This window comes from Cavia porcellus, unplaced genomic scaffold (assembly GCF_034190915.1).
Source record: "Cavia porcellus strain 051 isolate PalLab524CR breed Dunkin Hartley unplaced genomic scaffold, mCavPor4.1 scaffold_18, whole genome shotgun sequence".
Taxonomy (NCBI): domain Eukaryota; kingdom Metazoa; phylum Chordata; class Mammalia; order Rodentia; family Caviidae; genus Cavia; species Cavia porcellus.
Window position 1 is genome coordinate 24,707,624 of NW_026947501.1, and position 23,088 is coordinate 24,730,711.

At 44.4% G+C, this 23,088-nt stretch overlaps 1 protein-coding gene across 1 annotated transcript in view; it reads right to left on the bottom strand.

Annotated features, from left to right (window-relative positions):
- Tgfa (transforming growth factor alpha) overlaps positions 1 to 23,088 on the bottom strand; it is an 89,708-nt gene that overhangs the window by 44,722 nt on the left and 21,898 nt on the right. The window contains exon 3 of the mRNA XM_063230424.1: positions 12,585 to 12,638. Coding sequence (XP_063086494.1) covers positions 12,585 to 12,638 — 54 coding nt within the window. The remainder of the gene's footprint in view (positions 1 to 12,584; positions 12,639 to 23,088) is intronic.

The following is a 23,088-nucleotide window of genomic DNA, read 5'->3' on the forward strand; positions in this document are numbered from 1 at the left end:
TTGAAGTTCCTGCAACTTGAGGAAGAAGTGTTTGGACCAGACCATCATCTGTGTTGTCTGCATCACAGAAACGAGGGAGGGGAGAGATGTGAGCTGTAGCTGGACAGGGAAGTGGAGGCTCCATGGGAAGATCTGCCAGAGAAAAAGACAGCTTGGGTTTTCCTTTCATAGTGTGTTCCTACTGTAGTTAGTTTTGTAGCTGATTTTGACAAGAAAGAAACTGCTGTGATCCTATCTCAGTTACAACAAAGCACAGACCTCACTTTAGAAGGCTCATCTTTAAAATGGGAAGCAATTCTTTTCAGTTCGGTGCACTGCACTGTTTAAACCAGACCTAACATTATGCATACAACAATGGAAGAACTTAGTGCATCTGTTGTGTGGGAAGCACTGAAACTAGGGGATTTATGTACTTGTCGGTTCCTGTCCACAAGAGGCTGGGCTCCTTGGGCATCTTCTCCTAAGGGCACATGACACTCAAGCTCTGTAAGCTTCTGAATAAGCATAAATTGTGGAAAGGAGGCACAGGCCAGTGAGCAGGATGAAAGAGGGTAGCCAGGAGGTTTTGGAAAGGCTGTGGTGGCCTCTAATCTGAAGCTCAACGTAAGACCTCCACTGCTAAGAACCTTGGTCCTATCAGCCTAGCCAGTAAGAATCATTTTGAAGGATCTGTATTACAGCTGTCCAGGTGAAGGGACTCTTTCCATCATTTTTATATCAAATGTACAAATTGTATTTTCATAAATGGTGTTATATTTATTTACTGTCAAGCAGCTGAGTGCTGTTCTGCTTTGAAAATTATTTGCCATGAGGAGAAAAACAATTAAAAACAGCTTATTCTGGCATTAACTCTTAGCTCTGCCAAGGGAAGAAAGCTGACTTTTTTTTTTTTTGGTACCAGGATTTGGACTCAGGACCACGTGCTTGCCAGGTTATGTACTGTGCTGCTGAACTACATTCCTGATACGGTATTTTTATTACTACAGAAAACTGACTTTTGGGGCAAATTCCAGCTTATAAAAAGTAGCATTCCAAGAGCTTGCTTGAAAATCAGTTGGCTAAATCTCAGAATCTTCATTCAGGCCACCGATTACAGGAAAGAGGAGAGTGTGCTAATACAGCTTCTGTGAACTGGTCTTATCTATTGCACACCTGACCTGGCCACAAACTCCCTGAAAATACAGAGTCCATGTGTGTGGTGAGTGATCAGCAAGTAGGCAGGGGCTCCCCAGGGCCAGGGTTCTCACTGCATATCCTAGGATGGGAGTGGGGTATCAACTGGGCGATGGGTTGGAGGTGACCAGAGATATGAGGCATGATTGTCAGGCTCAATAGGGACTGGGGAAGAGGCTGGCAACAGGAGCCATAGGTAAGAGTTCGGGACAGGTTGGGAGAGGAGAATCAAGACAAGGATAGTGGGCTTTTCCCATTTTATTAATAAGATAAGTAGAAGGCAGGAGATAAGGGACCATCACTACTAACTGTAAGAGGTGGCAGGTACAAGGATATGGAGGATGCTGCCCTTCCGCCCTTGATTTTGTAGAGGACAGGGAAATCCCATCATATGTACATGAGCTTGAGCATTGTTCTACTTGGAAAACTATTACCGATCCATTCTGCACAAAGTGCACACCTTCCAGGGTCTCAAAGTACTGTTCAGTAGTGTTGTTCGCAGGTCCTTACACAATCACTGAATCTTTGCTGCCCCTGACAGTTAGGGACACTGAGATTCGGTCTGTACTCTAACAGAGTCAGGCAGGTCCTCTCCCTATGCCTGTGGTTTTCAACTCTCATTGTGTATTGGAACCCCTGGAGAGATTTAAAACACACTGATGCCTGGCCTCATCCTAACATCCTGTGAATTAGCATCTAGGGTGAAGTTGATTTAAATAATACATCTTATTTGACTGAATATGGTCAAAATATGGTCATTTCAATAAATGACCAACATAAACATTTATTCTTAGGAAATTAACTTTTAACATGTGAAGCTTTCACAATCTGTACATATTGTATATTTCCAGCACACCTTCCTTTGGACCAACCACAGGCCAAATGCTCCACAGCCACGTGTGGCTACATTATTGGGCCCTGCAGCTCTCAACAAAACGCTGAAGGCATCAACTTAATTTTTTCAAGCAGGAGACACATGCAAGTGGCCCAAGCATCAGGAACTGTTTCAGTTAAAATCATAACATTCATCAGGTGTGCTGGCGCACTCCTGTAATCTCAGCACTTGGGAGACTGAGGCAGGAGAACTGACAGTTTGAGGCCAGCCTGGGCTACATAGCTAGTTTAAAACCAGCTTAGATTATGTAGCAAAGCCTTGTCTAAATAAACAACAACAACAGAAAGCCCAAAATAACAATAAAAAGATACCTGAGCATCTTTGTTGAACCAAAAACCAAAAATCACACAAATAAAAAAACCAGCCTCTCAAAAAACACTGACTTCCAAAATGTTGGGACTGTTCTCAGGCGCAGGACAGTCCGCACCCAGCCCCTCCTAACACTGACTAGCTCAGACCTCTAGTGGCAGTCATTCAATTCAGGCGATGGCTCACAGTTCCACCAGGTCTGCCACTTAAAGATGCTGAGGGCAAGGACTGTGGCTCAGCCACCTCTGATGCACAGCACAGCCCTCTGCAGTTCCCATTCGGTTTTAAAAATACTTTTTAAGAAAAAAGTCAAATTGGGCCAAAAAAGCCATTCAGTATAATAATATCCTTTCCCCCTAAGGCACAAAAGTACTTTCTTTTTCTTTTTTGAAAAGATGTAATTGTCCCCTGGATGGTTAAGAATTTAATCCCAGCAGCTCCAGTTCTTCAATTAGATATATTCTCTATCTAATGATCTAATTGTTTTTCTTTCTTCCTTTCTACCTTGTACTCCCACTTTTGAGTCTTACAGCATTAGCATGGAAAGGGAAATAAGGTTGAAGTTTCCCACATAAATTGCTATAAATAGTCTCACTGCGATCCTCACCCTCTCCCCGAGCCTTCGCACAAGTGAGCGAGACCTGTCTGTGTTTCAGTCGGCAGTGGGGAGGGCTTGAGAACCTGACTTGCTCAACCAAGCAGACCTGTTGTTTTCGGTCTCAGAGCACAAGCTACACATGCCCAGGACCTTTGTAGGAAGCTCAAACACCCTACTTCTGTCTCTTCTGCTCCCGGTGCCTGCCTTCTCTGGCCTCCAGCCTCCCTGCCCAGCATCCCAGAGGCTCCTCTCCAATTTTTCCATGTTCTTTCTAAACCTTGCTGCTCAAAGAAGGACCCAACATCCTGCATCTATCAAAACTTCCACAAATGGGGCAGACTGTGGTTCTTCCTTGTTAAGTACCATAATTCTAGTAATAAAACTCAGGGGGCTTTCTTTTCCTTTTTTCTTTTTGAGACACGGGCTTACTGTACAGTTCAGGCTGACCTTGGGTGCACTTCGTAGCCTAGGCTGGTCTCGAACTTGCAACCATTCTCCTGGCTCAGCCTCCCCGAGTGCTAGGATTAAAGCTCAAGGTTTGATTTCTACCAAAACACACATTCACACACCACTCATCAGCAGGCAGAGTGGGGCTGCCTTTGATCCCTCGCCAGGGTCAAGGGGATGTTCCTTAGCCTTGACCTGTGTGATTCACTGGGTCAAAGTCTTTAATGACTTGAAACTCTAATGTTGTCCCTACCAACTGGCTCAAGCCAACTTGGTTTTTCACATACCATCTCTTACATGTATGCTACTGCTTTCTCACTCTTTATTTCCATAAATCTAAATCAGAAGATTTGTAAACGAAGACCTACATAGGATTTATTACGTACCTAGCTCTCTAAGCTCCTGACATTTAATGGTCATGACACTCTGAGGTAGGTTCTGCTCTTTCCACTGTACAGTTGGAAAAACTGAGGGACACAGTTGTTAACTATCTTGCCAAAGGTCGTAGTCTCCAAGGGGCGCAGTTAAAATTTGAACCCATGCTGCCCAGTTTCAGACTCTACCACTATGCTTTTAAATATTTGTGCTTTTCACATTTGGGCAGTTTTTCATCAAGCCAAAGTTAAGCAATGAAAAAGGTGTAAGTCCCTCACCTGCTAATGAGAAGTGAGAACGCAGCGAAGCACAGGCTCTGACCTAGAATCCACTTCCTGTGCATGTCCACCCGAGGACCTAGCAGACAGGCACACTACGCACATTAAAGCTAAAAGGGGAAGGCTGAGTTTGGTCCCCCACTCACTTTGTGGTCGGCAGTCCTGTAAGATTGTCCCCCCTCCCGCATCTCAGTGAGGGGACTGTGATATCTAATCACCTATCTGTAGTTAGATTTGTACAAAAATACTTAGAGGAGGAAGCATCCTGATACCTCAACAAAGCAATAAAGGGACAAACATATAAAAGATGATTCCATCATTTTGTGATAAAAGGTGAAATTTTAAAAGTTTATTGATGAACATACATGCATATCACATGTACACACATGTGCACGTATGCACATGTAATTACATAAACATGTACACTTTGCTTTAAGATGTATATCTAATTTTTAATGAAATAGAAAATGAAAAACTCATGAAAGTTATTTCCGTCTGTCTTGGAGAAGGGATAGAGGAGTCACATGATTATTTAATGTAAAATGTTTGTAAATTTCCCCTTAAATACAGTGTGTGGTCTGTGTGTGTTATGTATGTGTGCACTTTTAAAGCATAGGGGTTAAAGTACTTAGAACTCTGCAACCGATTACCTGGGCTTCAATCCAGTCTCTGCAACCTTCTAATTATGTGACTTTGTGTAAGTTATTTAACTTCTCTGGGCCTCAGTTTTATCAATGGTAAAAGGGACTAAAGGCAGTATGTACCTTCTTGAGTATTTTGTGGGAGTTAAAATTATTATATGTATACCAGTTTCCAGCACACAGTAAGTACACTGAAGTACTAGTTCTTATTATATGAATTCCATTGTGATAAAATACAAGTTCATTTAAGGGTTACTGAATTCTCATAGCAAATTTTGCCATCATGCATATGAATGAATTTATTAAAATGTAATACTAAAGGCACTACTACTATCTGTGGGGGCTCACACATTTTTTTCTTTTACTGTAAAGGAATCTTTATTCTGAACAAAGTTGGGAAGTACTGGCAAAGGGTTAAATTGGTAGGTTACCCACAGTGACGTCAATCAAGTTATTCTTTAGCCAGGTTTGTATCTAGGATTCTACTTAGGAACTATGCTGGTTTTATTTAACAGGATATCAGTTGGAAAGATTGCTAGAAATAGAATTTTATGGAACATGCCAAAATTTTATATGGGCATGCTATAGCCTGTTACTGAGGATCAGCAAGATTTATTCGTGGTAGATTTTATAGTAAAATCTGAATCCTCCATTTTTGAAAGGTTTTTTTTTTCTTTTAATTACTTACTTACTTGCTTGTTTGTTTGAGACAGGGTCTCCCTTTGTAGTTTAGGCTGGCTTTAAACTCACTATGTAGCCCAGGCTGGCCTCATACATGCAAACATCCTCATGCCTCAGCCTCCCAAATGCTGAGATTATAGGTGTGTGCCACACCCAGTTTGGATCTCCCATTTATGAGGAGACCTACCATGCAACGAGGGAAGGATGCTCATCAAATTCCACACAAAGCTGAGATGAGAAAAGGCTGATAAAAAAGGGTTTCTCTCAACTCCTGAGGGGTAAATGGGAAGGAGAAGATGCTCCTGAGCCCTAGGATACATGCTGCCTGTGTGCAGGTGAACTGAGGCTCTCCATTCTGTCTCATCTTACCCCTTTTCTATGTTTGTGTGTTCAAGAGACATTACAGTCAGTGCAACATGGTTATAAAACGGCCAGATGTTTTGAAACATCTTCCATTATATACTCTGATGTATAATGTGTGTAATGACTTTTTAAAACAGGCATTAAGAGGGGAGATCCAGGATGAGTCCATGTACCAACTTCCAAGGTGCTCAGTTTCTTTCTACCAAAATCTTGACCGAGTACTAGAAAGCCAGTCCTGAAACGTCTCACAATGCAGCTAAGAGCTCCAAGGATGAGGAAAAAAATGTCACCTGAGAGTGACAGCATCTCAGTCTACCAGGACATTTACTGCTCAGCCTCTTTTTCCTGACCCGTAGCAAAATGTGGCCAGGGCTAAAAATGCAGATTCCTGGGCCCCCTTAGCATGTGGCCCCAAAATCTGCTTTAAGTCAGCAGAATGACTGTTAGGCCCAGTGAAGCTCTAGAACCACTGCCTTACGGTTCAACTCCAGTTGATAAAAATGCATAGATAGTCTTGCTTCATAACATGCACATTAGTGGTGACAGTGAGAAGATCTGTAATGGCAGAAGCAGCACCAAACACACTAGCACCACAACCCTCACATCTGGGAAACTGACATGAGCTCTAAGAGCTAAGAAAGGCCTAATTTCTTCTGTTAAAACCCAAGGGTTACCAAGCAACTAGGCTGCACTGACTATAATGTCTCTTGAATACACCAACATAGAAAGGGATAAGACAAAACAGAATGGAGAGCCTCAGTTCTACCCGCACACAGGTACCATGTATCCTAGGGCTCGGGAGCATCTTTGTTTTCCCATTTATCACTTAGTAATTATGAAAAATCCCTTTTCATCGGGCTTTTCCACTTACAATAGGGTTACCACTCAATAAATCATAAACTGAAGACATTGAAAATTGAAAATACATCTAATACACAGGTTCACTGAACATCATAGCTTCCCTTCCTTAAATGTTGCATTAGCCTACACCCGGGCAAAATCATGTCATACAAAGTCTGTTTTATAATAAGGTGTTGAAATTCTTGTATGATTGATTAAGTGAAAAACAGGATGATGTATGGGCACACTTTCACACCATCATAAAGTTTCACACCATCCTAAATTGGAAATCATCTCTGTGTAAAATTTCAGCAAAGGTGGATAAAGATTTAGGAGCCACAGAGTCACTTCTAGAAATGAGATAAGCATCCCAGAACTACAAGGGAAACTGTCCCTTGTGGGGGCCAATCTAGCCAGTGAAGCCTCTGGGAGTGCTGCTCGGCTGGAGAATAAGACCCAGGTGTCAAGCTGCAGAGAATAGAGTGGCCCTCAAGCGAAGCCAGCATGGCAGATCTCCTGCGTGCGACATGGGCAGGAGACTTGCAGACAGCTACAGCTGCTGGGTAGCAAGGCCACAGCAGCCTACCCCAGAACCTGCCAGGCTGCGGACCTGCAGGGCAGCAAAGCAGTCACTGCTTTGTCTTTCTCTTTAGACACTGTGGAAAAAGAGGACAGCACAAAAGACATGAAAATGACCCATATTCTTATGAAATAGAGGTAATTAATGTTAACAATATCTCCCTTTGTTTTTGTACATGCATGTATGTATGTATATGTGTATATATGTGTACATATGTGTGTATATATATGTGTGTGTGTATGAGTGTGTGTGTATGTATGTATATATATATATATATATATATATATATATATAAAAATTATTGGTCAGCTGTATATACTTTTCCTATGTGTGCATCATGTGCATTTCCCCACCTCGTAAACATCCTTTGTCAACATTAAAGGGCTGTCTAGTATTTTCTTTGTCTTCCTGTTTATCACTAATTCCCTTTTGTTGATATTTAAATGGATTCCTCTTCAATGTAATGGATAATAACCTGACACCTCTTATTAGTTAAAAAAAATAGATCCCTAAAAATGCAATTGTTGCTTAATAGGGAACACACAGTGCTAAAGTTCTTGCTTACTAATACCAAGCAATTAAGCTCAGTATTAATTATTATTATTATTATTATTTTGTACCAGGCATTAAACTCATGACCTCACGCTTGCCAGGCAGGCACTTATACCACTGAGCTAAATTTCCAGCTAAGCTTACTATTAATTCTGAGCTATTTTTTTCAGAAAGATTATGCCAATAACCACAGCCATCAGCAAAATATGTAGACATCTCACATTATACATGATCACATTCAGGATTGTCATTTAAAAATGCCAATTTTATAAATAAAAATATATTATGTCTATTGTTTGGATGAGGGCCTAACATATAGGAAATGCTCACTAAATATTTGTTGGTTGCATGAATGATGCCAAAGGATTGGACTGGACTGGGGGTGCTGATCGTTGCCTTCCCCAGGTCTAATGAGAAAAATGCGTCATAGCCAAGGCCTCTGGCACCTCATCTCCTTAGCCTTTTCCTCCGGTCCCTGCCACAGCTTCTGAAACTTGGCCAAAGATGATAAACCAATCAGATTCTTTTCCTTAAGACCGAGCAAAGAGACACAGAAATGGAATGTGTAGGTATTGGAATGACCTTCTTGGAAGTTACAGAGAGTGGCTACAAACCACAGCAGCTGAGGTCCCTCCCGTCACCTTGGCTCCTGTACTCCTCTGGGCTGGGTGCTCACTCTGCCTTGCAGTATTTGAGGGCTGACTCCTTTCAAGCAGCTCTCTTTTACCTAGGTGGATGTGTAGTCAGGTTCTGTTCTTGGGACACAGATGCTTGGTAGAGATGTTCCTTCTGTCATCTTCTCAGATAACAGTCCCAGCTTGCAAGAGAGACCAGTCAGATGGAAAACCAGCACAGCACAAACTGAGCAAGATGCAATTTAACAAGGAGAATAAACATACACAGTTTGGAACTTAGATTAAAAATAAGAAGCGTGAATATGGAACGAGTGCTGTTTTCTTCAAAAAAAAAATCTATCATGGTAAATGTCAGTTTGGTCTGCATTTATGATTTACCCTTAAGATGTCAAAATCATCAACACTGTCTGCCTGATTTCTGATGGCAGAGCTCATAATTAATTCTCTTGTATATCTCCAGAATTTTCAGAGTCAAGCACCATACTAGTCTGAGGCAGTTCTTAATAAGAGAGTGTGAAATAAACACTGAAAATTAAAACATGAGAGAGTAACAAAGCTCCTACAGGCTTAGAGTTTTCAAAATTCACAAGTTTTGCCTTGCTTTTTTCAAAAATAGCAGATACTCCCTTCACTGAGCTATACTTAATCCAAGTCTTTGATCCACCTCATCCTGCACTCTTCATTTCTTTGTTAAAATATCCAGATCAATGCCTTTAGCATGCAAAAGTTCAGTTAGTTAGGTACTCTAGTTTACTAGGCTATTTTTGTTCTTACCAGTTAGGTTGAATATTTACTAAGAGATCATCTGTGTTTGTTCGCAAACCTGTTTATGTCAGCTGTATTCAGTCTTGTAGTTATGTAATCTAATTACTTATTACGTAAATTAATGAAATATCTGTGCATAAGGAAAGAGCTTCTGTTTCTATCAGTTGAGTGTTTTTGTAAGACTTGATGAACACATTAAAAGAAATACTGTCAAATTAGGGTGGACAAGACAACTATAAATGACTATGGTTGTGTGGGGGGAAACATACAGGTCTGAGATATTTATATAACTTACTCTGTGAGTATTTAAATTCTTACAAAGAACTTCAATCTAGAAATTACAGAGGACCCAATAGGGCTATCACTCATACAAGTAAAATTATGCAGAATTAAGATTTATGTATCTATTAATAACTTAAATAGGAACGTCATACTGTAGTACCTGCCCTTCTATGTAATGCACTCTGAATATTAATCTCTATCCCAAGCAATTCAATTTTTTAAATGTTGGTCATGTCCCACTAATGTGATCTGGTAACTCAGCTTAAAAATTGACCTAATCTAATTCCTTCATTCTGTTAATGAGGAACTGAGATTCAGGAAGATTTAAGGGCTCTATTAAGATCTCTCAGCCAGTGAGTCAGAATTAGAACCCTCCTTTCCACAACCTGTGTTTGCCTACTGTTCTACCCTGAACAGTCCTTGCTTAAAAAGCAACTGACCCAGCACAATTTCCTCTGCAAAAAGTACAAGATGGAACGAGGAAGTAGATGACAAGGATACACCTGCAGAGGCAAGGAAGAATCTCTCCCTCCTGTCCTTATGCTCCTCCACGCAGGTTGAAGGCAAGTATACACAGGTGTATGTGGTTTGCCCCAAACTAAGACATTCCAAGTCTCTTGTGATAGAGACACATATTTGGAGCAGGTGAACCACGTACCTGGGTTGAACACGTGAGATTTCTAATTTTAGAATGACTGCAGTTCCGCATGGGAAAGCTCTAGACAATAACACAGAGAAGGAGTTCTGCAAAGCCTTTGTTAAGATGAGACGAGCAAGAAGCAGAGCCCTTGCTTTCTGGCTGACCCATGTTCTACATGCTTCACAGATAAGTCAAAGCCTCAAGGACTTTCCTGTAGTCGGATCTGCCCTCTGTCTGGCATCCCAGCCCAAACTTACCGTCTCGACATATTTAAGCCCAGGGTTCTCACTGAGATCTGCCTCCCATCTCCTCAAACAAGCTAGCAATGGTAACACTTCAAGAATAGTCCAACTGATTTTTCCTTGTTCTTTCATCACTCTGAAAAGTCTCCCAAAACTAAGTTAAGCAAGCCCTCAAAACACCCCGATTCTAGGTGGACATAATTAGACCCAGGCAAGAAGAAGGGGGAGAAGTTCAGAGGTCCAAAGAGTTACTCCAAGTCTACAGATCATGCCAGACAGACAGTAGAGGAAGGCCTAAGTCCTGGCTCCCAAGCACCTGACCAAGGACTTCACCACACCCTTGTGGTCATTAGAGTGAGTCTCACGAAAATATGAGAACCAGATGGGCAGCCTGGGAACTGTGCAACATTTCTGAGAGTTAAGCAAGCAGCCACCCAACCACTTAGCTAGGGTGCATTCTGTCCCTTTTAAGGTGCATTAAAAAGTCCCTTCTGAAAAGCTAGGTCATAACTCCTTCCTACGGAGGGTGTAACAGACTTTCTAAACTGTGGATGCTGCCATCCTCCACATGCCTCCAGCTAATGTTTCTGTTTTATAAACTGACAACCAAGAGATAAAAAATTCTATTCCAAGCGCCAGCAATTATCTTCTAAATCACTCACTAAGTAGTTATGACACTTACAGGTTCTCATGCTATCTGTCCATCTGTGAGATGGGCTCCTGGAGAGCGAGGAAGAGAAGGCCCATTTCTTTGTGTAATTCAACACCTAAGTGTTAGAACCTAAATATGAAACAGCATCTAGTTCCAAAAGAACAGCTGGGTGTGGTGGTGTATGCCCGTAATCCCGGCACTCAGGAGGCTGAGGCAGGAGGATCGTGGAGAGTTCAAGACCAGCCTGGGCTATAAAGTGAGCTCAAGGCCAGCCTGAACCACATAGTGAGACCCTGTCTCAAGAAGACAAAAATAAATAAGTAAATAAACACAACCTTTAAAAAAGGGAGAGAGAGAATAAAATGGAGTCATTACGTGGTATCCCTGTGGGTCTGGTTTTAGGATCCTCTCCCTTTTATATCCAGCCTCAACAAAACATGGCAACGGAGGAAGAGAGATGGTTTCTTCTGGGTCATTATGGATCACCAAGTGGTGTGGCCACCTTTCAGGCTCAAATGCATCAAGGGAGGATCTTGGGGCTGGAGCAGCAGTTGTAACCAGCAGGGTGGAAGTGATCCTACTTTTCAGGAAGTGTGGACTTAACAGCAGGAAAGGCAGGGAAGAGTGAGGAGCAGAGTATCAGGCAAACTGTGCAGCTGGTGAGAGAATGTATGAACACATGGAAGCCTTCCCCTTTCCACAGGGACTTCCCTGAAATTGCGAGGGACAAATAGCAGTAGCAGATGGGAACAGAAGCCAGCAAAACACACTTCATAACAATAAGCGAGTAGCAAGTGGCTACTCACACATGGAGGATAAATCCACACGGTCCACCTAGAAAGCTATTGGACAGTGTGTGCAAGGGTCATACATGCATTTATTCTTACTCTTGGGTGTATATGTATATACATATATATCTTCCGAGGAAGAATCTAAAAAAGGAAAAGCTTCCAGGCAGGAAGAGGCACCATAAATATCCCTTGGAGAATGCTTATTTAAATCCCACATGCCCATTTTAACAGAACACTGTGACAGTTTTAAAGCACTGATTTCAGGACTTTCCAGCAACATAGAAAAATGCACAACCTCGAATTTAAAACAGTTTCTTCTCCAGGACTAATCATATTACAACATTAATGCACATGAATGAAGGCAACAGACTAGCGATTACTCCCCTGCAGTACTATGATGCTGAGGGGCTCGACTCCTACACTTCCCTGCTCTCCGCACTATTGCTCTAGGAATTTTTAAATGGAAAAGGAAACTATTAGCACAAATATCAAGACATGAACCAGAACATCACTAAGCAGAGATCACCAGGCAGAGGCAGAGAATGGGATTCAGAAATCTGATTATTCTGTGAGTAGAAACAGCGTGGATGGTTCTGAGCTCTTGGGTCCTGCAAGGCCCGTTCTGCAGCACACCTGTCCATGCTAGTTGGGTGGGAAGCTGCTCCCAGCCCTACAGTTAAGACCTCTCTGTGAGCATCCATCCGCCTGTGAACAGAGAGTGGAGAGGAGTGTGCTCCTTCTCAGGGACAGGCAGGTGCATGTGGGCAGGAGGGAGCTCAGGCCCCACAGTAGCCAGGATCCAAACACCACTCCCCATGCACAGCCCCAGGAGAGGTTGTACTCACCGCTGAGAGGGGATGTGCTGTTTTCCAGGGCTTGGCACACAGCCAACACGATACCTGTGCGGGGAAGCAGAGAGAAAAGGTAAGTATCCGCTCAGCAAAAGGCATCCTCAGAGGATTGGAGGGCAAGCCCGCTGAAAGGCAAAGACCTGGCAGTTTTACAAAGTGGCCGAAAGACAGGCCTGGTAAACTCGTTTGTGGGGCTCGGAGCAAAATAAAAACATGGGACTCCTTGTTTGCAGGAAAAAAATGTTCATGGAAGGCACTAAAATATCAGTGTTTTCCTTTCTGCCAGTTTCTCGCCACCTGACATAGTGCTTTATGGTTCTGAAAATCTGTTTTGATAGTGGGAAAACATTCATAACATATTTAGCACTTGAACCACTTTTCAGTGCTCACCGTAGTGACATAAAGTTCATTCACACCGTGGTGCACGTCAAGGTGATTTTGTTTGCTGAGTGTCATTGCTTCCCCTACAGGAGAACAGGGTGAGTGCAGTCCCTTAGGGGCACTTGGGCCCCAGTGACAAAGCGAGCAAGGGACCATTAGCTGCTGGGTTTTTTACTCCGACAACAGTGGTCTGATGCACCGTGACCCAGCTAGGGCTGGGGAAGTCCACTCAGGTGTCTCTTCTTTCTGGGGACTGGCTGTCCCAAGGCAAGGTGGATGGGTGCCCTCCAAGAAGACTGTACTCTCCATGCCAGGGTGTAGTACATATCTGGATCAGGGGAAGTAGGAAGGCCTGGCCCTTGCTAATTGTCCACTGACATGGCGTGGAGCTGTCTGCCAGCTGTCACCATTTTTAATCTGAGATGCCACGGGGTACATGTACTTAGTCTCAACATTTTTAGTGTCCAGGCTCCACCTGAGGTAAAGTGCAGCACGATGACAGGGCAGGTGGGAGATGTGGTAGGCAGCATCCTGGGAACGAAGGCTCCAAGCCTCCAGTGCATATTCTATTGTCCTACTGGACTTATAAGACACAGATCCTGAGATAAAACCATAAGAATTTCAAGACTGCAACCTCAGAGCACTAAATCTCAAGTTCAGGGCCATTGTTAGTGTAACCTCCGAGCTTCTGCATGACCCTTAAAACCACTCTGGCCAACAGATGACCTTATATGCCCTCATAGTAGAGTAGCAGAGGTTTTTGGAACCAGAGCAGCAAAATTTCAGAAGGAAACTTTCCTGAGTTCTGCAATCAGCACAAATTAACTTCTCAAAAGTGAAATGCAGGGAAATAGCTCAGTAGCCATGCAGTGGGGCTGGGCCTCAGGCAGGTTAGTCCCAAAGGCAGTTGTATTAAGTCACATCGAAAACAGAAGTCCTGTCTGCTACTTCTCATTGTGTGGGACCCATACATCCCCTGCCAGGGAGGCTACAGAGCTGCTGGCCTCTTTTCACTTGGACTGGGACCCAGGGGTCTTAATTCTCACAGGCAAACATATGGAACAGATAAAGCTTTGCTTCTGTTCTTTGACATGCGAAACATTATAAGGACTTCTGCCTCCTTTTACTGGGGCCTGACACAGATTCCCTGATACTCCTACAGAGTCCTGCACAAGATATCTGGGTTGCAGGTGGGCTCAGGGTAGGGAGATTGGCAGATGTACGTAAAATCACATATATCTTTTCTGTGCCATTTGTGGCCCCACAGATGCTAATTTTGGGAGCAAGCCTCTTAAGATTGCCCGGGCATATTTCAAAGGGTAAGTCTGTAATGCACACACTAAGTGTTCAAGTGAGACATTCCTGCTGTGGCCAGGAAAAGTCTCAGTGGTCACACAGTTGAAGCTGGGGAGTAGTCACACTCTGACTTTGCTGGCACTGCCACAAACCATTGGCTCAAGTCAGCCAGGGACCTGTAATCATGTCAATGGATGATATGGGAGATGCTCTGCATACCTCTAAGGGGGAGCATGACTGGCCTGTTATGCACTGTGCCTGAACTAATGAATGATCTTCACGCCTCCTTCCTGCCCCACACCCCATCAGTCGAGGTAAACACATCACAATTCCTGGGCCCTGTGACAGCCTCTGGAGCACAGACAGTGCAGGAAGACACGGGCATGTGCTGAGACCCTTTCCCCAGCCTTGTGCAAACTGCTTTGTCTCTTCTGTTCCTTGTTGTAAGCTACAGCTGCCAAGCTCACAGAGGTGTTCCCGGAATTAAAGTCTGCAAAATCATTGTGTTCCACAGATGAAAGACGCTATATTTTTATTCACAATTTGAGTAGTGCAAAAGAATAATTCCTTTCCATACCCTTACATTCCCATGGAAAACAGCTTGTTAACACACCGGTCTCACTCTGCAATTCTGATTTGTAAACAACTTCAGCTCAGGGGTCCCTGTGATGGGAGGTGAGGCCTCTGCTTTCTCTTTACCACACAGTTCTCCCTACAGGGGCCCTGGACCAGGAAGATGGGGCTGGAAAGGGCTGGGAAGTCTTCTCTATTCTCAAATAGGGGTACACTAATTGGTTACACGGAAGTTCAGACCTAGCACGAGGGTTTTACATGTTATTTTAATTTCTTCTCATGTCAACACAGGCACCTCCCTGCCTCCCTGTTTGGCTGGTGGGAATACTCAATTATGCAGATTGGGAAACAGATTCAGAGACTAAGAAATCTGTCCATTGTCCTGCAGGCAAACTCAGACTCAAGCTTGTACAAAGGCTGTGCCTAAAAGAGTGCTTCCGTGTTTAATCCCACACCACAGCCCATCAGGAAGCAGTGGCGGTTAGGATCCCACAAAGGAACTTCAGTAACAGACTCAGCAGACCCAGAGGTTGAGGTTGAACCTTCTCTTCCACGGGCCACAACCATTAGCTTTTGGGGTTTTCCCACTGCCTCCAACGTCCTCTATGAGCGAGAACTCCTACGGGGCTGCCCATTAAGCCCTGGTGCCCAGGTCTTTGCTGTGATCATGGTTGGAAAGTCAGTCTGTGCAAAGCCCTCCAGGAACTCGCGGCCCTGCCAGGCTGTAAAGCCCCCAAGAAACACAGGAAGAATGCGCAAGTCTAGCCCCAGGCCAACTCTGAGGGAGAACACACAGTTCAGGCACAGGATTGGTGGCTGGAGCTACAAATTCCTCTCATCTGAGTTTCAAAACTGTTCCCCATGGGTCCTGGAGGTGGGAACACAGGCTCAAAGCCACCCAGCTAGACAGTCATCCTCTGGGACAGAAATCCCTTTTAGGTTGCTCCTGCCAACATCCCATTTTGTCAAATGGGCAATGCTCCATTTGTCAAATGCTCCAAAATGGGAAATCCCAAGACCCCAGACTTCAAAAGGAAAAAGAAAAGAAAAGGTAGTGTTTGGGGAAAACCACACATAACGGAAGGAAAACCTTATGAAACCTGATCCCCACCCTGCAAATAGTCAGAATCCAGGTCTGCCTTTAAGGCAGGACAAGGGGTGCCATGCTTCCCATCTAGCTGTTCAGAGCACATACAAGTTTCCAACAGAAGCAATGTAAAAAAGAGGGCAGCCTGTTCACCTGGGACTGCGCAGAAGCAGGGTCACTTTGAAATTCATCCACAGATGTGCCAGTGGGGAGTGCTGTTGGGAGCTGCTGGGCACCCACGTCCCCCAGACCAGGACACCCTCCTTTCAGCCTCTTGCTCCTGCATGAAGCAGCGCTGGGCTAGGACTCGGGCTGTGCCTTCCATGTGGGATACTCTATTGTCAATCACCCAGTACTTGGCGAACTCTTCTGTGGGTACTCAGCTGTAGAGCCCAGACCTGGAAAAATCACTCTCAGGGCCGGGGCCAGCCCGGAGAGCTGACTGTGTCTAGCTCTGACCTCTGCTGCAGTCAGCATTTGCTCTCAGGCTCCAGCTTACCCCAGTGGATGGGTCAGTGTGGTTCCCTCCGTCAGGTTGGTGCTCTAGACCAGAGTGACAAACGCATGGCACACGAGCCACGGTTGGCTATTTGTTAGCATTGAAAGCTCTGAAAGGTTTGCCATCACTCTAGACCATCTTATTGCTTTTGGACCCCTAGGGCAGGCTTCCAGGGTGACAAGTGAGGTTCTGGTGCAGAGGAGATGTGGGGAAGTTAGAGGGCGGTGCAGGAAGCTCTGGGTTCCCAGGATGTGGTGAGGGCTCCACCTTGGGTAAAGACTGATGTGCCATGGGAGACAGGGAGTTGGGCCAGAGGGTAGGGCAGAAGGAAGTATTCAGGAGGTGCCAGGTTTCCCTTCGCTCCCTACCATGCTGGTGCTCCAGAGGAACAGAGTCAAGAGCTTGGAAGGTAGTGCGTGGTACCAGGAGGACAGGATCTTGTAGCCTAGCATAAGGTCTGCAGAGGCACCTGGACAGGCCCAAAAATAAGTACAAATGGGGTCAGATAGAACTCAGGGCCTGTCGGTATAGGTTCATGGCATCTTCCCTTAGAAAATGTATCACTGCTCTTAAATTTTATGTAAATGTTGCAGGATTTTCCCTGCCTAGTAAAAATTGCCCAGTTGCACCATTTCATCAATATTTTTAAATCTAAGAGGTTGAGAGCTGGATGAAGATGTCTTCAGGGTGAGAATTAAGAAAGAAAAGGGAAAGGCAGCACAAATAAGGCCAAAGAGAGGAGTTTGTGGGGCAGGGCATCAGAGACTGTTCATACTAGGATTTTAGGGCAGAAGTGGCCAGGTGGCATCCCCATCGGAAGGCTGTGCTTTCTTTCCTGGGAAGAGGTACCAGTTCACAGTTCCCAGCAATGCCAGTACACTTCAGAGGACACCAGGTGAACCTGCAGAGGAATTTGTGGAAGAACTGGCCAAACGGGCTTAGGAGAACTCAGGATGGTAAAAGAGTTTAGAAATATGTGACATGGGAATGAATCACCTTGGGCAGATGGGCCCATGGGACAGAGGGCTCTTTCAGTCACTATCTCATACTCACTGATTGGTCCCTGCACTCCACAGAAGAGAATCTGATGGAGAAATTACATTCAAGGGCTAGCATGGTATCTCAGGAGGGAGATACTGACACACAGAAAAGATATCAGTGATGCAGGGTGGGAGCCACAGTCAGGTACCAGGCAGGCGCTTATGCCGCTGAGCTAAATCCCCACCACAGTCAGTTACAAAACCCCCCAGTCAGTGAGGGCCTGACACTTATACTCAAACAAGCCGTTTATAAACCAGCACACAAAGCTAACCAGAGGGATTTTTATGCCTGCAGCAAGGCAGTGGAGGGAGTCTCCTGAGTCCCGCCTCATCCGGGTGAGTTATGGGATTATTACTGTGACTGATGTCATGATTAATAATAGTAGCTGCAACAACTGTGTGAACACTTACTATGTGCCCTGGATCATCTCCCTCAACACTCAGAGTACAAAGTAGGTACTATAGGTTGAGTGTCCCTTATCTAAATTGTCTGGGAACAGAAGCGTCTGACATTTGTGGGGGAAGGGGTGTGGAATATCTGCAAACACAAGGTAAGAGACCCTGGGAATGGCACTCACGTCTAAACAAGTAATGCATTTATGCTTCATGTATGCCTTATGCATGCAGGTGGACAGTAACTTTACACAGTTCTAGTGTGCCCGTGTTTTGACTCTCACTTGCCACGTGAGCCTAGGTGTAGCATTTTCCACTTGTGGCATCATGTTGGTGCTCAAAAAAATCTCAGATTTTGGAGCACATTGCATTTCATAATTTTGGATTAGGCACGGCTCAATCTGTGTTATGCTCCCATTTCCAACGAAAGAAAGTAGAGGTATAGGGTATTAAGCAACCAGTACAAGGTCACCCAGTTTAGAAGTGACAGGTACTGTAGCTTGTGTTACAGGGCTGGCTGCTCCCATTTTGCTTGTGTGTACCCCTCCAAAGTACAGCGGAAGAACACAGCGTGCTGGAAAAGACCACCTCCTCCTTCCTTGCCTAGAGGTAGCCACATATACACAGTAGCGTGGGGAATGCAGGTTGTTGGGGGAGCCCAGAAATTAAAGTCATCTGTAAATGGCATTACCTTTAGCAACTCATGTTACCTCTATAATCTCTTTTTATCTCTAAAAGGCAGAGTGGGGCCAGACGATCTGCCAAGGCCCTAAATTCCAGGTATCTACGAAGAAGGGACAACACTGCCCGTCTTCCTTAGCTGTCTAGCTAGGGAGATACTGGCTCTGTTTCAACCCTTTCTATAAATGAAATTCCTGACTTCAACTGGGGAACAGACAAAATGACGGCTGTTGTGTGCACTGTCTCAGTGAGAGTGTCCTTGGTTTAGGACAACTTTGTCTTCCAATTTAGTATAGAATCGACATCCATTCTCAGAAGATGAGTAAGATCCTTAACGAGGCACTTTCCATTTCTGTATTTTCAATGCAGTCATAATGTTGCCTTACTAAGCTATCCCAAGGGTCAGCGAGCTTGGGACCCTCAGTTGTCCTTCCTAGTGATCCCTGGGGCCATAAGCAATGCAGTCCAACTTGATGAATCTAAGGCAATACTTTGTGATTGTGACAGCACAGAAAATAGGCCAGCACTGCCTAAAGGTTCAAAGGAATTTTCCATGAGGTCTGGGTTCAAATCCTACCTTTGCAGCTTGTTAACTGTGAAACCTTGGCTACATGATCTAACCTTGCCTTGGCTTGGTGTGCATCTGTAAAATAAGGACAACACTCCTTCCAAAAGAAATCAAACAGAGCACAGGGAGCTTTTAGACCACAGTGAGCACCCACTGTCCAAGGCAGTTCATGGTGCTTCGTTCTATAACTTCCAGGAAGTTGATGAGGAAGAAGAGGTCTCAGTGCCCCATCCCTGGCTTGCCACTGGGTCTCACCAACAGGATTTCAACCAAGGAGCTTTTAACTGAGACGCCACGGTCACTTGATTGCAGGCCACTGATGTTGTAGGACACTGACTTTGAAATTATATTTATTGAGTACCCACTTACTGTGAACAAACTTTTAAAAAAGAAAAAAATCTGAGATCTGTAACTTGCCGTCAAAATGGCCAAGCTGCACGGACAGCATCAATACCCACATTATAAAAGAAAAGCAGAGTTTTCATACTGCAGCACAGGCAAAGTGCATTGCTGAAGCTACCAGCACTACCCATCAAAGGCACCACATGGATCCCATACCTCAAACACCAGCTGCAACCTCCTCACGCTCCCAAGGCCTGCACCTCAAGTCACAGGTTCAAAAATAAACTCATCTCCTCCCATTGGCTACTGTGCTCTGGGCAGGGGTAAAGACCTGATAACTACAGTCAGCCTGAACAACCTAATTTTTTACTCCAATCCCAGTCAAACCTTCCCACATATGCAGCCTGCACATGTCTATCTTACCATCCGCTGCATCCCTGCAACCTGCCCCAAACCTGGCCTCACCATCTCTCACTGGCTAGCACAATACTTGTCAAACTGGTTCTCCTGCCAATGGCCTCCTCATTCAGTCCTTTTTTTTTTTTTTTTTGGTTCTGTTTTTACCTTTGCTCTGGCTGCCAGAGTAAGCTTGCTGGGCCATATCACTCTTTCCCTGCAAACTGTTCATGCCCTCCACACTGCTCATAATCCAGTCCAGGGACAGAACCCAGTCCAGAGTCCTGGGCAGATTTCAAGTGCATAACCTAGTCCCAGACCTTTCCCCCCTAAACTCTGCCCACTTCCTGCCAGCCACTGAAACTCCCAATGCCCATTTTCACTGGGCTCCCTGCCTTGGGCTGCCACCACCCAGAGCCTGACCTTGAGGCTAGTGACCTCCATTTAGCTGACCAGGCTTAGATTACCTTCATTGTAAAAAGACAGAAATATGTATCCATCCCCCGCGTGAGATTGTTATATAAAATAAGCACATGAGGGGACACATGAGAAATATATAGTACTGAGTGGCACATAATAAATAGTAAACAAATGGCATTAGTGGTAACTATTAATATTATGCTGATCTCAAATGCTTAAGGTAATAGACGTACTAATTACTCTGATATGATCATTACACAATGCATACATATATCAAAATGTCACATCATACCCCAGAAATATGTATAATTATATATAAATAAAATTGTTTTTAAAATGCTTCTCTCTCAAGTTGGTATACCCTGTTCTCTACCCACAGGAATCAAACTTGTCTTTCAAAATCTCACCCAAATATTAGAAATGAAATGAACTGAGTTTGGGGGTCAAGCCCACGAATCCCAGCATTCTAGGAGACTGAGGCAGAAAGATCACAAGTTCTAGCCCAGCCTGAGCAATTTAGTGACTCATAAGACTCTCAAAATAGAAAAAGGGCTGGGGATGTAGTTCAGTTCAAAGGCCCTGAGTGACACCCACACACCCACACACACACAACAAAACAAAACAAAACAAAACACACACAAGAGAAGCTACAGTCCTTCTTCTGAGCCGTCCTTACTTTAGTGCGTTGTGGCTTGGGAGTTTTCCCGTCTTATCTGTCTCTCCCTTCAGTGCAGCCAGGAACTGCCCCTTATTCTCTATTTTCATACCTGGCGCAGTGCCCAGCACCTTGTTAGGTTTCCAGTGAGATGAAACTGAATTTCTCTGAGAGGTCACCAGCTTGGAAAAAGAGTTGGAGGGCCGAGTGATATGTGATACGTATATGTGAGTCCTGGGAAACAAGCAAATCCCCAGCAATTGCTTTCTTCCTTCAGCTCTAAGTCTCAGTCTTTCTTCTGAGTTTAGTGGAAATAGACCACACTTGAATCCTGACATTCATTCATTCATTCATTCATTCATTCATTCATTCATTCATTCCTGAGCTCCTAAATGTGGAAGACACTATTTTGGATGCGGGAGGGGAACCAAAAGTCCCTTCTCCCAGTCTCTAGAGCAGTGATGATGAAACCTTTACTGCTCTCATCAATAACAGTCTGCTGTGGCATGGATGTCACAGGTTTGCTTCTGCTGTTATAGAGTCATAGTCTTCCTATGAAAAACAATCCTTGTCTCTCTTTTTTTTTAAGCAGGGTCTCACTATGCAGTTCAGGCTGGCCTTGCATTCACTGTGTAGCCCAGGCTGGCCTCAAACTCACAGCAATCCTTTGGCCTCAGAGTACTGGGACGCACCACCATGCCCAGCTAATCCTTCTAATTCTTGAAGACCATTACACACTGAACTAAAAACTGAATGCCTTGGCTATATCATTATTCAGTTTGGTTGTGAGTTAAAATATGCCTTCTATTTAACTAATGTTAAAGTTTCTTGTAGAATCGATTGAAGGAAGTGTCGCCCTTATCTGAAATTAATCTGCTGAACTGGTCTGCTCAGGTAATGCTAAATTGTGTGGTCACCCAATGAGATGACCCACGAAACATATTTTCTTCCTACTCTTGGTTATTTTATTGGTTGGTTTCTCCTGAAACTTTAATGAGAGAGCAGAAGGCCCTAAACTGGGTGGCCCCTAGGCCAGATCATATCCCGAGGAGAAGACAGAGGGTGTGAAAGGCATGTAGACCTCATTCAGTGGCTTTGTAAGGGAAGTTCCCTCAGCTCAGAGGTGCTCACCGATGATGCTGTGCCTAAGGCCTCTGCAGACAAAGGCAGAAAGTAACTCAAAGAGTTCACCTTCTGGATGAAGAGATGAACTGAAACAAACACATGAAAAGTGCTCCTGGGAGGGTCTCTGGTGCTTCCAATCAAATGTGTCTCCCTATTCGAGGTCCCTTAAATATGCTTTCTCGTTCTTTCCTGCCAAGACTCATTTCTACTTAGCTTCCGGGTCCAGCTTCACCCCATCCTCTCCATGATGTCTCTTACGACTCCAGCAGGCAAGGCTCACCCCTCAAACTCCCAACATCTATCAGCACCAGGGCTGGAGTGGGTCTTACTTGGATCCCCCACATAATCTACTGAGGATTCCCTGTTCCTCTATCTCTCAGCCCAGACTTCATTTCACCATCTCTGATTTAGGAGAACTGATGACTGTCTTTTCTGTTCCCATTCAAAGGCCAAGTCAGAATATTTGCAACTTTTGTTCTGTTTAGAGATAAGGCCCTAATAAATGCCCTGGACTGACATATGTAGGGTGGGTAGAGAAGTGACCTGACAGCAAAAAGAGGTGATATATGCTCTTCTTAACATACAGAAAGGTAGTCACAAAAATAAACAACTAATAAAGAATCTATAGGGACCCTTGCAGTACACTGGCCTGCCCTATGAGACATCTGTTTCCAAGGCCCATCAGGTATGACTCAGTACCTCACCCTGCCACTAGACATCTCCTGCCTGCTCCGACATCCTCACCTACTGCAAAGCCTGACAAAATGCCACTGCCCAGTGACTTGCTCTTTGGGTCAGGGGAGCTCTCTCAAAAGACAGAGCAAACAGCATCCATGGCAATTCATCTTTGGATACCAGTTACCCATATGGAAGGCACCAATCACCTTATGGGAATGAGGAAGGCCCTGTGCTCATGCTTGTCTGTACAGATCTGTACCAGAACTTATGTTTTTTTTTTCTTGGCCAGGAGGGAACAAATCTCTTGTGCAAAGTTAAGGTTTAATCAAAGACCTGGGCCAGGGCTGGGTGCTGAGTCAAACTT